This window comes from Hibiscus syriacus, unplaced genomic scaffold (genome assembly GCF_006381635.1).
Source record: "Hibiscus syriacus cultivar Baekdansim isolate YM2019G1 unplaced genomic scaffold, ASM638163v2 tig00111105_pilon, whole genome shotgun sequence".
Taxonomy (NCBI): domain Eukaryota; kingdom Viridiplantae; phylum Streptophyta; class Magnoliopsida; order Malvales; family Malvaceae; genus Hibiscus; species Hibiscus syriacus.
In genome coordinates this window covers 2,241,426-2,257,218 of record NW_024062987.1, presented here as the reverse complement: position 1 = coordinate 2,257,218, position 15,793 = coordinate 2,241,426, and the positions used below count along the sequence as shown (strand labels likewise).

Genomic DNA, 15,793 nt, shown 5'->3' with positions numbered 1-15,793 from the left:
TCAATTTTGGTCGATGGGGACCATTTTACAAAAACCTTAGAGTTTTGGGGTAGAATTATAATTTTTTAGTTTTCATACCAAGAGTTTTGAAACTCTTAGCGGAGTTTTGATACTTTCATCGAGTTTCAAGATCTCTAAACACTCTAGATTGGGGGTATCTAAAACTCATCAAGACTTTCGATACTCTATAGGAAAAAATGCAAATATATATTATTGTTCAAATAAAAAAAAATTGCATCTTGAATCAACATGGTTCAAACCAATTTATCTCGAACACAAGTTTTATTTTTTTAACATGCGTGATTATGTTCTAAACATTAAATAATATATAGTAATGTATTGCATGGCACCTGTCAAAACTATTTTATGGTGGTTCAAAAAAAAAATTAGGTCTTTGAAAACTCGCCAGAAGAAGACATAAACATCGAACATTTTACCTTACGTACGACAAAATATTTTCAAACTTGGTTTGCGTTTAACGTTAGAGTCAAAATAATGTTCAGTCGTTAGTTATGCGTGGATAAAGTTAGAGCATCCTTATGATGCAATTAAATACATGTTTTAGAAATTTTCTTAATTTTTTTCTCTTTTTGCTCCCTCTTTAACCCCTCTTCTCTTTGTCCTTTCTATAGAACTCCGATCGATAATCATCATTCGTCGTCATTTAATGACCATCGTCCATCGTTGGCTATTATTAATATATTGTAGGGTCTATAATATTTGTATATTTGTGCTCCCTAATTTTGTCTATCAATAATCAATAGTTCATTCAAGGGCTTGTGTACGGTGTTACATTTGTAACACACCGAAAAATCTCCAATTTATAAACCCTAGAATTTGGGGATTTTAGCCTTAAGTACCTAGATTTCGTTTGGTGGCCAAATTAAAGGAATTAAAATTATGTGTCAATCTCGTAAACCATAAATAAACTAAGGATTTATTCATCATTTAACCCTTTTTCCAAATAGAAAAAACCCTCCCATCCCCCCCCCCCCACACACAAAAAAAAAAGAGCTTCATCTTCTTCCTTGGAAAACCGTAGAAGCGTTGCTCCCTATTTTCGTCGTTACAACGCCGACCGGTCACGCAGGTAGGTCGCCGAGAAAAATTCAAGGGCCTCACCGGCACCTCATCATCTGCCGTTACTGTCGAGCGGCACTGGTTCGTGAAACCGTGGCCTTTGAATCATGGAGCCACCCCTGCCGCTGCCGTGGCCGGCCGTTCATGGCCTTCACGAGTTCGGTACTCACCTGGTGTAATCTTAATCGGCCGGTGATGCGCTCCAGCGCCCCTCGTCGGCCGTAAGGAGGCTTTAAAGCCCTCATTCGGTTCTGTTTCTCGTGGAGGTCGCTGAGACGCCGTGGGTTCACCGCGGCCTGCAGTTTAAAGGCACGGCAAGGCCAACCGCGAAATCGCCGTTTCTTGGGGTTGCTGCCGGTGAAGTTTCGTCGCTGGCAGTCCTATTTTATTTGACTGACAGTTCGTTTTTCTCGAACAAAAGATGTCGAGATTCCGATTGAATCGAGAATAATTTTAAATCGTCGTTAGTTTTAGCTCGTAAACTGGAATTTCTGATATTGAACCTAAAGTTGAATGTTATAATTTTTGTAGGAACTTCTGAACTGAAAACTGAGTTACCGCTTCCTCTGTTATTACCTACGAACTTCGAATAGACTCGTATTACTTTTGTTTAGTGTGAGTGATAGTTGTTAATTTAGTCGTTCGAAATTGTCAGAATACTTTATTATTTATTTATTAAATTATTTATTAGGTTTCCATTCGGGTTGATATACTCTCGAGCTGACCATTGTAGAGATTATCATCGCCATTAGCTATTGTCAAGGTATGTCTCTACAGGTGCTACATATATTTGCTTAGTTGTTTAACTGCTTGATTGATTGAGAAATTATTTGAAATCATGTTTGATTGTGGAAATTGACCATGTTGATATGTCGAAATTGAAATATATATTGCACATACTAAATATGTTATTGCTTGAATTATCGGAACCGGGATCGGAATATATGTTTCGAAAATGCTGTTCATGAAATATTGTTATTTGTAAGTATATTATTCAGATATATATGTGATTATTCGGATCGGACTTCGAATATGTATGTCATTTGCATGTCATATTGGGACGAATTTTGATAGGAGAAATTCAATGCATTCACATTCACTTAACAGGGTGAATGTCACATGTGTGGTAGACTCCAGTGTCATGGTATGTTTTGGTTGTAGATAGTGTCGTTATTGGTAACTCACTCTTCTAACGGTGTGATCGAATTACTGTAGGAGCATGAATATTTACATAACATTCAAATATTTGATTATTAATGTTTAGTTCGTAATATGATTAATATTGTTTGTTTCGGATTGTGCTATGACTTGAGTTTGTTCAGACTTTAAAGACACGCTAAATTTATTAGCTTACACCCCTTAGTTTATCTCTTTTAGATAATTGAACTTAGGATGTAAACACTAATTTTCAAAAGAAAAAAAACATTTTTTTAGTATGAATTTTATTTATCGGATTTTTGCATTTATTATTTCGGGATTATTTTAATGTGATGTGGGACATTGGACATTACAATATTTCAAATTATTTTGCATAATTTGAGAATATTTATTATTTGTAATTAATTATTTTCAAATATTTTATTTTACATGAGATTAGTTATTTTACTTTAAATATTAATTTTAAGTTTAAAATCAAACATGTTTTCATTGAGGGAAATGGTTTCCAATAGCACTATCTAGTTCGACCTAATTTCTTGTAGGTCGAAAGTTTAGTTGATGGTGGAGCATTTGGAAAGCCCTAAATCGCTCTTAAGAGTTATCTAAGCTTTGTCTACAACAAAACAATCCAGAGTAGCATATAATCCTACGAAATCCCTGGGTTGATTGTTTGTCGCGACGAGATTGTACCATAAAACCTCGTATAGCTTAGGAAACCTTACCCGAACTGATTAGTTTGATGTTCTTTTGGAGCATTGTTATTTGACTGTTGATAACCACTATGACTCAAAGACACTAGAATGTTTTTCGTTGGGCCATTAACCAAATTTTAGCCGAAGTGTTGATTCTCCTATACTTGGTCATAAGTTTTGAGTCACTAAATTGATTTTAAGTTTGTTTTGAGTTATGGATCTTTATTAATTTCATCGACTAAAACATTCATTTACATTTACCATACCAAATGTTGATGTTCACATGAGAGATGATGGTTTATAGTGATTGTTGGTACGAAATTTATGGTTCAGCATTTCTGATCTAATACTTGATCAAAATAGAAAAAAAAACAACATATCATATGTAATTAATTATAAAATAAATAATATAGTAATCAAAATAAGAGAGAGATAATAATATGATGACCTTATAGTGCAATTTATCCTTGAAAATAACCAAAGTAAAGTAGCATGTTGTGGATTATTTTAACGTCCAACTCATTTCAACTATAACTGGTCTCCAGTTTGCTTACGCCCGAATTTTTTTTAGAATAGGATACAAATTCTTTTATTTTGACATCTACGGTATTATTTTATAGTACATGAAATTCATGTCGATTTTAATAAAAATATTTTTTATTCAAATATTTTACCTCTATGTAATAAAATTTAATAAAAAAATTGTATTTTATTAAAATTCATTATCTCAAAATGATAAATTCTAAATTTACTACAATATTTATTGTATTTTTCAAAATAAAAAACTAAATACTCTAATGGACTAAATAAAAAACCTCGATGCTATAATGAAAAAAAAAACCTAAGTTGCCTCCCAAAGGTACCCAATGCATTATTTTGGCGGGAATCCACTGCTCCTCTTCTCCTCTTTCCCTCGCCTAAACTCGTTTTGTTTCGCAATCTCCCTTTTGCCGTCACCGTTAAATTTTTTCTTTCCCTTCTTCCTTAATTTATTCTTGTTCTGTTTTCCCCCAACCCCACGAAACGGTGAACTTTTACGCGGTTTCCCTTTCCTGAAAATCTGGTTATCAATTTATCACGTTGAATCTCATTATATAATTACGGAAATCTGTTTGCTCAATCAGTAATTATACGAAACTGCTGGTCAAATTGTATCTTTTTCTACAAGATTAATGGGTAGAGAAAAAGAGAAAGAAAAACCGTCAGAGAAGGCTCTAAATCTCCTTCGATCTCGGCTCACTGACCCAAATTTCATCTTTAGACCCCTCTCTGATTATCCGGACAGCAATTACAGGTCTGTTTGCTCTCATTTTCTTAGTTCTCACTTCGGGAAATGCTCACTCAATAAACAACTTCTTTTAATCGAATTCCTTTTCTTTTGTTTCATTTATTTGGCAGCAAGTTGAAGTTCATAATATCGACTTCAGTTACGGAAGCATGTAATAATTCGATTCTACTTCTTGGTCCTCGTGGGTCAGGGAAAGTCGCGGTATGCCATTATCTTTGATTATGCTCGCTTTTTATTTAACATTTTCTTCTTCAAAAAGAACATTTTATTTATTTATTTATTTTATTTTCCTTTGTGAAATTTTCCTCCGTTTTTTTTAAGGTTTTGGAACTTGTTCTGAGCGATCTTCTACAGCAATACCCTGAAGGAATATCCGTGGTATGGCTGTGCTCCTTAATTTCTTATTTTATTTTATTTTCTTCAGTATTACGGAAGATTGTTCTCGAGGCTGTAGCATCAGAGAAAAGGATGATAGGGTAGAAGTTTAATTGATCTAGTTTGTTAGAAAAGGAGGAAATGAATTTTGAAGTTTTTTTTTATTTGTTGCAATTATGTTTGGGATACTAATTAGAATAAGGACTAAGGTTAAATTTGATTATTTGCTGAAACTAGTCCATTCAGTTTATTAGGAAAGTGTTGAGCGGTTTTTTTGGGTAGACTAGGAGTCTTTGGCACAGTTCACGATAACTGCAATTCTCATTTACTGATGCCTGAACTCATCGTGCTAGAATTTTCATTTCCATGTACACACTGTCTAAGATAAAATCATCTATGACGATGCTTGTGTTATTATATGTAAACCAGTGCCTTAAACAAAAAAGCTTAATTGCTTTAATATTCCTACATACACACAGACAGACACATACATACATTTTGTGCTTTCTCATCTTATATTGTGGTTGGCTCTTGATGCAGATTAGACTGAATGGCCTTCTGCATAGTGACGACAATTGTGCACTAAAGGTAAATCATCTTACAACCTTTCTACTCCTACATTATACTTTGCCTTACTGAATTACGTGATCATGAATTCTCAACCACCTAAGTTCGCTCATTATGCATGTTGAACTTGTGATACCTTGTATGATCTTATCTCATCCTACACTTGATTCATGCAGAAATTATACTTTCATATGAACCAAATTGCTAATCAAATAAAGTTTGTATACATTATGCTTAAAACAGAGCAAATTGCAGTTGCAGTTCCTTACGTTTTGGTTGCTTTTAGCGTTGATTCAATGTTTCAAAATGTTACATATTCACTTCAGTCCTTATAATTAAAAGGTTTTTCTTTCAAAGTTTTGTCAACTAGATTGTTAATTGCCAATGAGTGACAAATTGAAAGTTGACATGTATAAAAACAATGCCTAGGTGGAAATGAAAACCCAATTTTGCTTTGGATGTGAAGGGTATTTACTAATACGGGTTGGATAGTTATGAGTTTTCTAGATTGATTTTGGGTTTACTTTTGGGATTTTAAATTGGAATTTAGGATTATTTTTTGAGAACTATATTTTAACACTTTCCCCGAGAGGTGTTTTGTGTAGAGATAGATTTTAGATTTTTGGATTTCAGAGTTTTGGATGGCAGAGGGGATCGATCTACTTCCTCATTGCCAGAATGGCATTGAAATGGGCCAGCCACCGGGATGGGGCGTTGATTGGCTTCCCTGTGCCATATCCAGGTGTTATTATATTAAAACCCCCCATAAATTATTTTTTTGAACAGTAATCCCTTAGCATATTAGTTAGTAAAATACCCCCAAACTGCCATGTAGGATAACCTTGCGTTCTGCAAAAATCGAGGTCAGACCTCGCGTTTTACGAAATGCGAGTTTCATGCATTTAGTATAGCCTTTGTCCAATATTAAATGACTTTGTCTGAAAAAGTTGATAGATCTCGCGCCCTATAAAACGTGAGGTCCATTAAACATGTTTTATAGGACGTGAGATAGTCCTACGTGGGTAGTTTGGGGGTATTTTTCTAACAAATCTGTTAAGGGGGTTACTGTTCAAAAAAATAAATTATGTGTTATTTTTTATATAATAATGCCCCACATCCAACTATCCTAGGAGTTGCATCGACTCTAATTGTAGACATAAGCATTCAGGGTTCAATAGTCGACCCCACTTATTGGTGTTGGTTGGCCTCTGGTCAAAAGGAACACAGGGAGATTGTAGAGAAGAAAAGGAAAAATGGGAAAAATTATTTTCTTATAAAAATTAATGAAACTGTAGTATTAGAAGATTTTAATCCAAATTTTTATTAATATTATCTATATTTGTTTTTGAAAAAAAATTAAAATTAATATAATATTGCAATTCCTTATTTTTAATTTTGTAAAATATAATTTAGGTTCTTTTAAGTATTGATAAAAATATAAATCTCTTTTTTGTCTGTTAAGAATATTAACAGATGAGCAAAGGGGTTGCTTAATTTTGAAACTAGGCCTACATGGCTCACTAATTGTCTTAGTTGCGACCAAGACAAGTAGTGTTTGGAAAATAAATATTTTTCAACCATAGAAATTTTATTCTTTTTGGGAACTAATGTTTGGTTTACAAAATAATTTGATGGTGACATTTTCATATTGAACTCTTGGAACTAGCATGACATGTTTCCAAATCTTTGGGGACTATAGGCGCAATTACTCTGATACATATTTGGTACAATGCAAAGGTTAACCCACAGTTAAACCAGGGTGGTTGTTTGAACAAAATTATCAGACCTGAGATATTCTTACAACTCTCAGATATTAATGTGGAATTTCTCAAAGAATAGATGGATCCTTGGTTGTTACTTCCCGAGGCAACAATGAGAAGTTAGTACAAGAAATTATTAGGAAGTTGGTTATAAGCAATAACGCTACTCTCTGAAATTTAGAAGTGTCTCTAATGGAAAATATGTGGGTCTAGACATTAACTAATCATTATCACATCGAAGAAATATAAAAGGAATGTCTAAAAGGTGACCTATTGATAAGCAAATCAACAAGTTATGTGTATATACTTACTACGTATGATTGAATGGATGCAAGGTCTGGTCTTGTGCTAGTTTGCAAGATAAAATTAAAAGCTAAGCTTATCTGTTTCTTTCTATGATCTGCACACACAATCTTGCCACTCATTAATATTACCTGATGTGTTTTTTTGTTCAACCATCAATTTTATGCTTAGGATCTTACTAGGTCATGCACTCAAATAATTTTTCTTAAGATGTTCATGATACTATCCTTTTTCTTATTTGTCATAGTTATATGTCTATCAGGAAATTGCTCGACAGTTGTGCGTGGAACATCAACTTTTGTTCTCAAAAGTGGTACTGTGCTCATCTATTTGAGGTCAATGTATGCATTTCCAACTAAAACATAAATTGATTATGAGATGATTTCTGTAGGCTTCGTTTGATGACAACTCCCAGTTCATTATAGCAATGTTAAGGTAAGGGTGATATATTTGCCCTTTTTTTTTATAGAAAAAACTGTTTTAATAATCTCTGAACTGATTGTGTTTATCTTTACAGGGAATGTGGATTAGCACATAAAACAATTATTTTTGTGCTTGATGAATTTGATTTTTTTGCTCAGGTTAGGATCTTCCATTTGTCTATTTCATAATATGAAATGTAAAAGCTCCTTTTTTTAAGGTTGTGGTCTGTCTGGACCATAGATAAGATATTAATAATTTTATTTCAGGAAAAAAGTTAGGTTGGCAAGTAAACTTTTCTTTTGGGGTGCAGGGAAAACAAAGATTACTTTATAGCTTGCTAGATGCAATGCAGTCTGTGAATTCACAAGCTGTTGTCATTGGTGTGAGCTGCCGACTGGTATGTTATAAAGTTTTGTTTTATTTTATTTTTCTTGTTTACAACATTTATGATAATAAAAAAAAAATCCATATTGTTGTGCCGTGTGCCACCGTGTGAAAATTTGTCTCGAGATATTATTACTTTAATTTTCATGCAACCTTTCCTTTTAGTTGAATAAATTCTAGAACTGTACCACAGTTATCTTTATGACTTTTCAGTTGTGTTTAGGCTGTAATTTTGGATCCCTTTTAGTAGAGCCAGCTCTTTTTGATTCAAATTTTCAATCCATTTGCTGAAACAAAGAGCAGTAATCAAATCTAATAACTAAGCATTTTAATCACATAAGGCGAAACATTACAATTTGTTAGCAATTATGCAACCTATCAGTATGGGGTAAATGTTTCATTGGGTCATGGTTTAGGTAGTGTTTCACTTCTTCTTCATTCTAGTTCAAGGGATAATTCGTGTAGTTTGGCTTGTCTGAAGGCAGAGGTCATAGAATTAGGCTTCATTTGCTTTCACCCTGATCTCAATTTCATCTTTTAGCCCACTAACAAACCTGGAAATAAAGTAATTCTATGAAAGATGAGGTTTGGAATGAAGTGCATGGGGCTTTAGCTCCCCACTTGTTCCTTCTCAACAGTTTATTTTTATTCCACTTTTTAAATTCCCCAACCAGATCAGCATGTTTTCTACTACAGAGTCTTTAGCATAGATCCACAGTAAACTTGTGCCAGTTAACTGCGGGTTTAAATTATAGTCAGTGTTCCTTCTCAACAGTTTATTTTTATTCCACTGGAAGCCCTAATAAGTTAGTCCATGCCATGTAGGATGTTGATCAGCTTCTTGAAAAAAGAGTGAGATCTCGTTTTTCACACAGAAAGCTGCTGTTTCTTTCTCCATCCAAAGAAGACACGGAAAGGTTATTTTTCTATTGTCTATGGATATCATTGTCTTGTGCTCAAGGATGAACAACATTATAAGATGCCTAATTTGCCCTTGCAGATTCATGGAGCACATTTTGTCATTGCCTGTGGATTCAAACATTCCCCACAACTATGCTGCTGAATTTAATGGAAGGCTAAAAGTATCCTTTCCCATAGATAATTTACTGTCCAATAAACAGTACAAGTAGGGGTAAGGTTGAATAGATATGACCTTTAAATGTAGAACCTAATGAATTCAGGCTGCCCTTTGTTATACATGTAAACATAAAGCATAAATTAAATTTTATGCATGCTTCTAAGGTGCTTTAAATTTTTTTACGCATAATTTGTAATTATCTAATTCTCAAAATCTGTTGATACCTAAATGTTCACGCACCTTAGATTATATATATTTTACTTGCACACTTCCAGGGATCTGTTCTTCCAGACTAGCTGATGAATTCCTTGACATCTTGTAGAAAATCTTTTCTGATGATAGATTCAAAGAGCTGATTAATACTTATTTGAGTTTCAATTTCACAATTGGCCATCTGGTTAGGTTTTTGTATGTGTACCTTCTTGCATCTGGAACTTCAGGCTTTTATATATACATCAGCTCTTACAATTTCAATGTCTTCTAATCAGCTCTTATGAATATTTAATTGATTCTAGATTTCAAGCTGTTTCTTATATGGATTTGGATGTTGGATTCCTTTCACTTGAGAACTTCAAAACTGCACTTTCCAGCAATCAGCGGCAACCAAAACTGGAATGTATAAGAGGTATGAGGACTTAAATAAGCTTTCCTATCTATTTTGTGTTTTATTTTATTTTATTTGCATTTTTCTACCTTTCATTACTATTAGGAATATTAATAACTCCTTAAGAGTAGTATGCTTTTAAAGGTCAAATTATCTCCAATTTGTTTCTTAATGGTAATACTAATCTGGTTTAAATTATAGTTTTTGTCTAACTTTTTTCTCCATGTAAATAATCTACTGAACCTTATAATCAAGTACTATGGACACTGACTACCTTGTGGGCCTCTTGTTCTCAATGGTTTTGTTGATTTGTGTTTGGGTGCATGAATATAAGATTCCTTTTTTGTTCTTCCAATATGCTTCAAGTTGACTTGTGTTCGTGAAAAGTTAAACCAAACTGTCATCAGTTACGAGCTTCTTCTCGGACTTTCTGGTCCTTTGCCCCTTTTCATGCTGAAATTCTCAACTTTTAGGTTGTTATTGCTCTTGTTTTTATGCTTAGATGTTCAAAGAGTACATTATCTTATATGAGAATTGTTAGAAATCTTTCGAATGATTCAACTTCCTTTGGGCATTTTGTGTTGTGTTGATGATTTTCAGAAGAGTATTGTTGCAAAGTTTTGTGATTTCACTAAACATTTGTTGTGTAATGTGTCACCCCAAGTTACCTTAATCTTTGAAAGCCTGGCACCATCGTAGAGTATGGATGGTTTTCAGCTGACTATTGTTGCAAACTGATGAAAGTTTTGTAACTATATTGTTTGTATTTAAATTTAGTTGACTATTTAAATGTCTAACATTTGACGCAACTTACATCTGAAGAAATTTCAAAAACAATCTCTCTTCTTCATGCAAATTGGACTTAAAACTTAGTTGGAAAGTCAGGGTAAGATGAAGCATAATAAGAGAAATTATCCGTCTTTGATTTATTTAATGTTATTGGAAGCATAACAACCTTGAGTGCACATTGAACTTGTTCAAGCAGATTGCTCCATATTGGAACTCTATATGTTGGTATGTATGAAAAGGTTGGAAGTTAAGGAGCAGAATTCTTATAACTTCTATACTGTTATGACAGGTTTGTTTCACTGCTTTGATTAGTGTGTATATATAATATATATATTTGTACATTAGTAGCATTAAGATATTATTCACTTACTCATTTTTGCATGGGTCAGAATACAAGACCATACACGATTCATCCCAAACTTCTGACAACTATGCAGCAAATGTTTGTTTACGGGTTTGTATAATTCTCTAAAGTGAGCTTCTAAATGGAAGCCACAATATATGACTTCAAAGTTTGTATTCTAGATACTAAAAATCATGCCATGGGTCCGATGACATTCCACTCGAATTTTTTGCAGGCATTTGAACACCTTCTTCAACGTCAATTGATTAATTTTATAGACAACAGAGGACACAATCAATCTGTTGAATTTCGTCCTGTAAAGCTTCTAATTTCATCAGCTGAACTGCATCAAGGGCTGAAGTCATACCATCAGTGTCCTGTAAGTTACTCGGCATAATTTATTTTTGGTAAACCTATATTCACATAAATTGCATCACGTGTGCTGTAACCATGCTTAGAGCTGCTATAACTCGTTTGGAGAATCCTTATGCATTTTGGCTTCTGCCTCTGCAACATTTATATTCTGTGATGCGCACTGTTTCAAAGCTGGTGATCCCGGTGTTTTGATTGTTCTGCAGGCCATCCTCCTCAAAAAAATGGATCGATGAAGTTTTACCTTCTCTCTCTGCCGTTTCTGTTAACGACTATTGTAGTGGCTCGTGCTTTCTTTTCGTAATGATAAAAGTGGATTTCAGTAGGCATTTTCATTAAGCGGAGCATAAAATGCAGTCAGTTTTATTTCATTTGTATGCCACTCAACAAGGATATGGCAAATGGAAGATGTTTCGGGGCCATGAATACTACAGCTTAGTTTGTGGTTGCAAATATTGGTCTTGTTTAATTTATATTAAAGTTCGACTGCAATTTGTTTTCTGAAGCTTGGGGGTTATCCAAGTATAACTCTTATTCAATTCCTACCTAGAAGAAAGGACGGGAAGAATTGAAAACAAAATATGGAAATAAATAAATAAAAGAGAACAATTTTTTTTTTTCGTGTGACGGGCTAATCTTATTGAATCTGAAATGCCTCAAAACTTGGGCCCATAATCTCAAAACCAAGTTAAATCCAAAACATAATGTCACTGTTTGGACTGTTTTAGGACAGTCTACTCTTTTTTGTAGTTAATATTACTGTTACTTTTACTTATTTAAGTAATGAGTAATTTGAATAAATCTTTTAAATCTTGTTACATTTTTAGGGTCTGAAATTCGTGATTTTAATTGAACTAAGGTAACGTCGTACTAATTAACCCACAAACTAACGTTTAGTTTTGTCATGCCATTGGCTACTATATTTCCACTTCAACTGCCAATCACTCAGCGACCATAGGGGAGACAAACTCCCCTGCTCGAGTAAAGACAAAATATTCTTACTATCCTTCATTCCCCATGCAACATTTAGAACCGAGCATCAACCTATAGTTCTTATAGTTTTACTTGATTCGTCGTGATCAAATTTCGTTTAGATTTTTAAACGCATAGGTGAACACCAAAAAGAAATATGAAATTTAAGCAACCTCAATTATTTCGTATTTAACTTATTCATCCATTTTCTGTCGAATAGATATGCTAAAAGATATCTTAGTAAAAATTCATCTTCCATTTCACCTTCTGATTTTACGCTATCAAACCAACAACAAGATGGTTTGATTCTAAGATACCTGTTACAATCAAATAAATGTCGAGCAAGGTGATAAAAATTCCAAATGAATGAGAATGTAAGGAAGAAGTAGTATGCATATTCTTTTAGTCCTACTAAAACAAGAACAAGAATGTGTTAGACGATGTAAAGTAACAAAGAAGGAAAAAACAAAAGAACCTAAAGCAATAAGAATAAAAAAAATGAAGGAAAACCAAACCCAAAAAACCTAGAGAATACATGATCAAATTGAGAAACACGTTGGAAAGGGTTGTAGATGTCCAAACAACTTGAAATTTTATGTGTGGGTCATTCTTTGAGTGTAGAAATAGTATGTAAAGTTTCATCCCAAAATACCTTTAGTATTATCTTGTGTAAATTCTTGAATGGATGAACCCTAATTTTGTCAAATTTTCTTTTATCACCACATTTGAAGGGGTTATTGATGTCCAAATGGTATAATTATTTTACTGAAAACGGGTATTGTGATGGGAACTATGCATGTAAAATTTCAGATCAAATTTTTTCACCAAAATGTCCTGGAAAATTTTTAACAAAAAACCCTGAATCTATTGAACAAATTTGAATGGTGCTTTTGAGGGGTCTTTTGATGTCCGATTGACCTAAATTTTTTACTGGGGATCACTCTTAGTATGAATAATGTACTGTAGAAAATCAGCTCCAAATTCCTTTGTTTTCTTTTTCTAGGATTTTTTTTCTGACTTTTTTTCTTTTCTTTTCTCTTTTCTTTTCGATTTTTTTGTTTTTATTTTTCTTTTTGATGTCAAATAGTAAACTATCAAGAAGGAATTGAAAAAAATTAAATGAATTCAAAAAGAACATGAAAACGATCAATCGTTGCGAACTAACTCCGTTGGGGTACCTCGATAGTGTATGCATGCAAGAACAAGTAAAAACGCTTGATTCTCTCCAAGAATTGATCCAAATATGATATCAATTAATATATGATGACAACAGAGTCATGAACACTGCTCGTTATTGAAGAATCAAACCTAATGATCTAGACTTTGTCAAAGAACAAAAGATGATGGAGAAGAAGGGGGCAACGACAAAGTTATGGTTTGTTGGAAATCAAAGATAGGAAATAAGATAACGAATATAATAGGATATAAAGAACTTAGCCAAAATTAGGGTTTTCAGCAAAATTGTTCCTGATACGGAATCAAGAAAACAAATACTTGTTAGAAAGATACTAATCTATACGTTAAAGATATGTAAAAATAATTATGAAAAGATAATAAAAAAAATCTAATGAAAAACTGAAATTAAAAATTCTCCTCGTTAGGTATGTGGTTAACATAAACTTAGATATTGTGGAGAAGATGGTGTGACTGATATTGTATGGTGAAGATAGTACAGCAAAACTGTACATTTGCGGCGTTTTTTTACCTATAGCGGCGATTGGAAAAATGCCGCAAGAAGCGCTGCTAAAACCAACGTCGCTAAAGTTAGCGGCGTTTGAGAACCAAAAGTGCCGCCATAGGTCAAGATTTATAGCGGCGTTTTTAGAACAAACGCCACAGAAGGTCGAGATCTATAGTGGTGTTTTTGGAACAAACGCCGCAAAAGGTCGAGATCTATAGCGGCATTTTTGGAAAAAAATGCCGTAAAAGGTCAGATCTATAGCGACGTTTATTGGAACAAATGCCGTAAAAGATTAGATCTATAGCGGCGTTTTTTGAATAAACGCCGTAAAAGGTTGAGATCTATAGCGGCGTTTTTAGATACAAACGCCGCTAATTACATTTTTTTAGCTTATATTAATTGATTTTGCATATTTCATTTATGCTCTACATCACATAAATTTAATATCATGTAGCTTCATCTAATTAACAACAACCATAAATTTTAATTAAGACACATTATGCAGAAAAATACTTAACAACAAAATAAATTAAAATTTATAAACATTACAATTAAATGTAATGTAGTTTGACATTATTCTCTAGAATTTAATCTAGGTTCTTTCACTTTCAATTAAAAAAATATTGTTCACCCATGTAGGCCAGGAATCTTGTACACCCCAACCATTGTAGTCTTTTCTGATTAGTTCATCAATCCATCCTGTGTTGCCTAACTCTGAATGTTTCGGTGCATCAGTAGGACCCCAACCGTTATAACTTTCTGCGTTTGTAGAATCATCCAGCTCCCACCTATTTGCAAGAACAACCCCAGAGAATAGGTTACTATTACAGTATACAGGTTAAGTAGCAGTATGATGTGCATTTGCTGCACTTGTATCATCAAGAACTGTTGAGGAAGGGACAACCTAGAACATTGCAACTCTGGTTAGTACGACATTGTATATAATACGATAAACAAAACAAGGGAAAATAATACAATTTGTGAAACACAACTCAATTTTTCAAAACTAAAACAAAACCACTGAGTTATTAACAAAAAGATTCAATGTACAAACTGAAATATGACAAATTCAATAAGACAAAACAACAATTTATAATGAAGTATAAAACTAATCAATTATCACAAATAATATAGTCAAGTTTAAATGAAATGTACTGCATTCATTCTCTTTCTATGATAGTGAAAAAAAGAGAAAGGAACACTAACTCTAGAATGGATATATAAATATTCTTGATAAGCAAGGAACGGATGAGAAATGAAAATACCAATTTAGTTCACAACTTTGCAAAAAAGAACCAAGTACTCTTCCTCTTTTACCTAAACCAGACAGTAGGCAATAATTTGACGCATTCATCCACATTAACAAAGGGAAATTTGATATCCTTGTACAACAGTTGTATCTGCAAGATACTAATTAGACACAAAGGTCGCTGAGATGAAATAGAACTTCCAGGCACCAAAGTGAGACAAAAAAATGAACTACCTGCATGAGTGCTAGGAATTGGTGGTTTGCTGAGAGTCGAACCATAGAGTAAGAGTCCATTAGGTTCTTTACTTGTTGAAGTCAATGAACTAACAAGTGGAGTAGCTTCTGCAATGGCTATAAAAGACTGCTTTGGCTTGGTAACCTATTAAGCAAAAGAATGAGAGAAAACAAGTTTTGAGTGTAATAAATACGAGGAAGGTAAAACACATTACACTTACTGAAAACAACAATGTAAAGCATATATACTAAAAGAGCTATTTTTAAGGAATTGCAAGTGGATAGCTAGAAGAAAATGTAACTAAAATCAATAATTCCTCATGACATTGTGGTGCTTCATAATAATATTATATGTTGAAAATCTGCATACCAGCATCGGAAGATATATAACCTTAGAGAGCAAGTAACTATAAAATTTGATAGCCACTTAAATATTAAAAT

At 33.4% G+C, this 15,793-nt stretch overlaps 1 protein-coding gene across 1 annotated transcript; it reads left to right on the top strand.

Annotated features, from left to right (window-relative positions):
* The first annotated feature begins 3,798 nt into the window (after positions 1-3,798).
* On the top strand, positions 3,799-11,787 carry LOC120154006 (origin of replication complex subunit 4-like). The gene is made up of 16 exons (XM_039165865.1): positions 3,799-4,224; positions 4,329-4,419; positions 4,540-4,596; positions 5,134-5,181; positions 7,486-7,536; positions 7,615-7,658; positions 7,741-7,804; positions 7,957-8,043; positions 8,856-8,947; positions 9,031-9,112; positions 9,431-9,516; positions 9,624-9,733; positions 10,698-10,790; positions 10,891-10,955; positions 11,080-11,223; positions 11,423-11,787. Exons 1-16 carry the CDS (start codon positions 4,103-4,105, stop codon positions 11,450-11,452), a joined length of 1,266 nt encoding a protein of 421 aa, XP_039021796.1. The 5' UTR covers positions 3,799-4,102; the 3' UTR covers positions 11,453-11,787.
* The last annotated feature ends 4,006 nt before the right edge of the window (positions 11,788-15,793 follow it).

Excerpts from the sequence above, each read along its gene's own strand:
- LOC120154006 (XM_039165865.1), top strand. The coding sequence starts at position 4,103 with ATGGGTAGAGAAAAAGAGAAAGAAAAACCGTCAGAGAAGGCTCTAAAT. Across the intron at positions 4,225-4,328 it reads TATCCGGACAGCAATTACAG|CAAGTTGAAGTTCATAATAT; the intron begins GTCTGTTTGCTC and ends TTTATTTGGCAG. Across the intron at positions 9,734-10,697 it reads AAAACTGGAATGTATAAGAG|ATTGCTCCATATTGGAACTC; the intron begins GTATGAGGACTT and ends TTGTTCAAGCAG.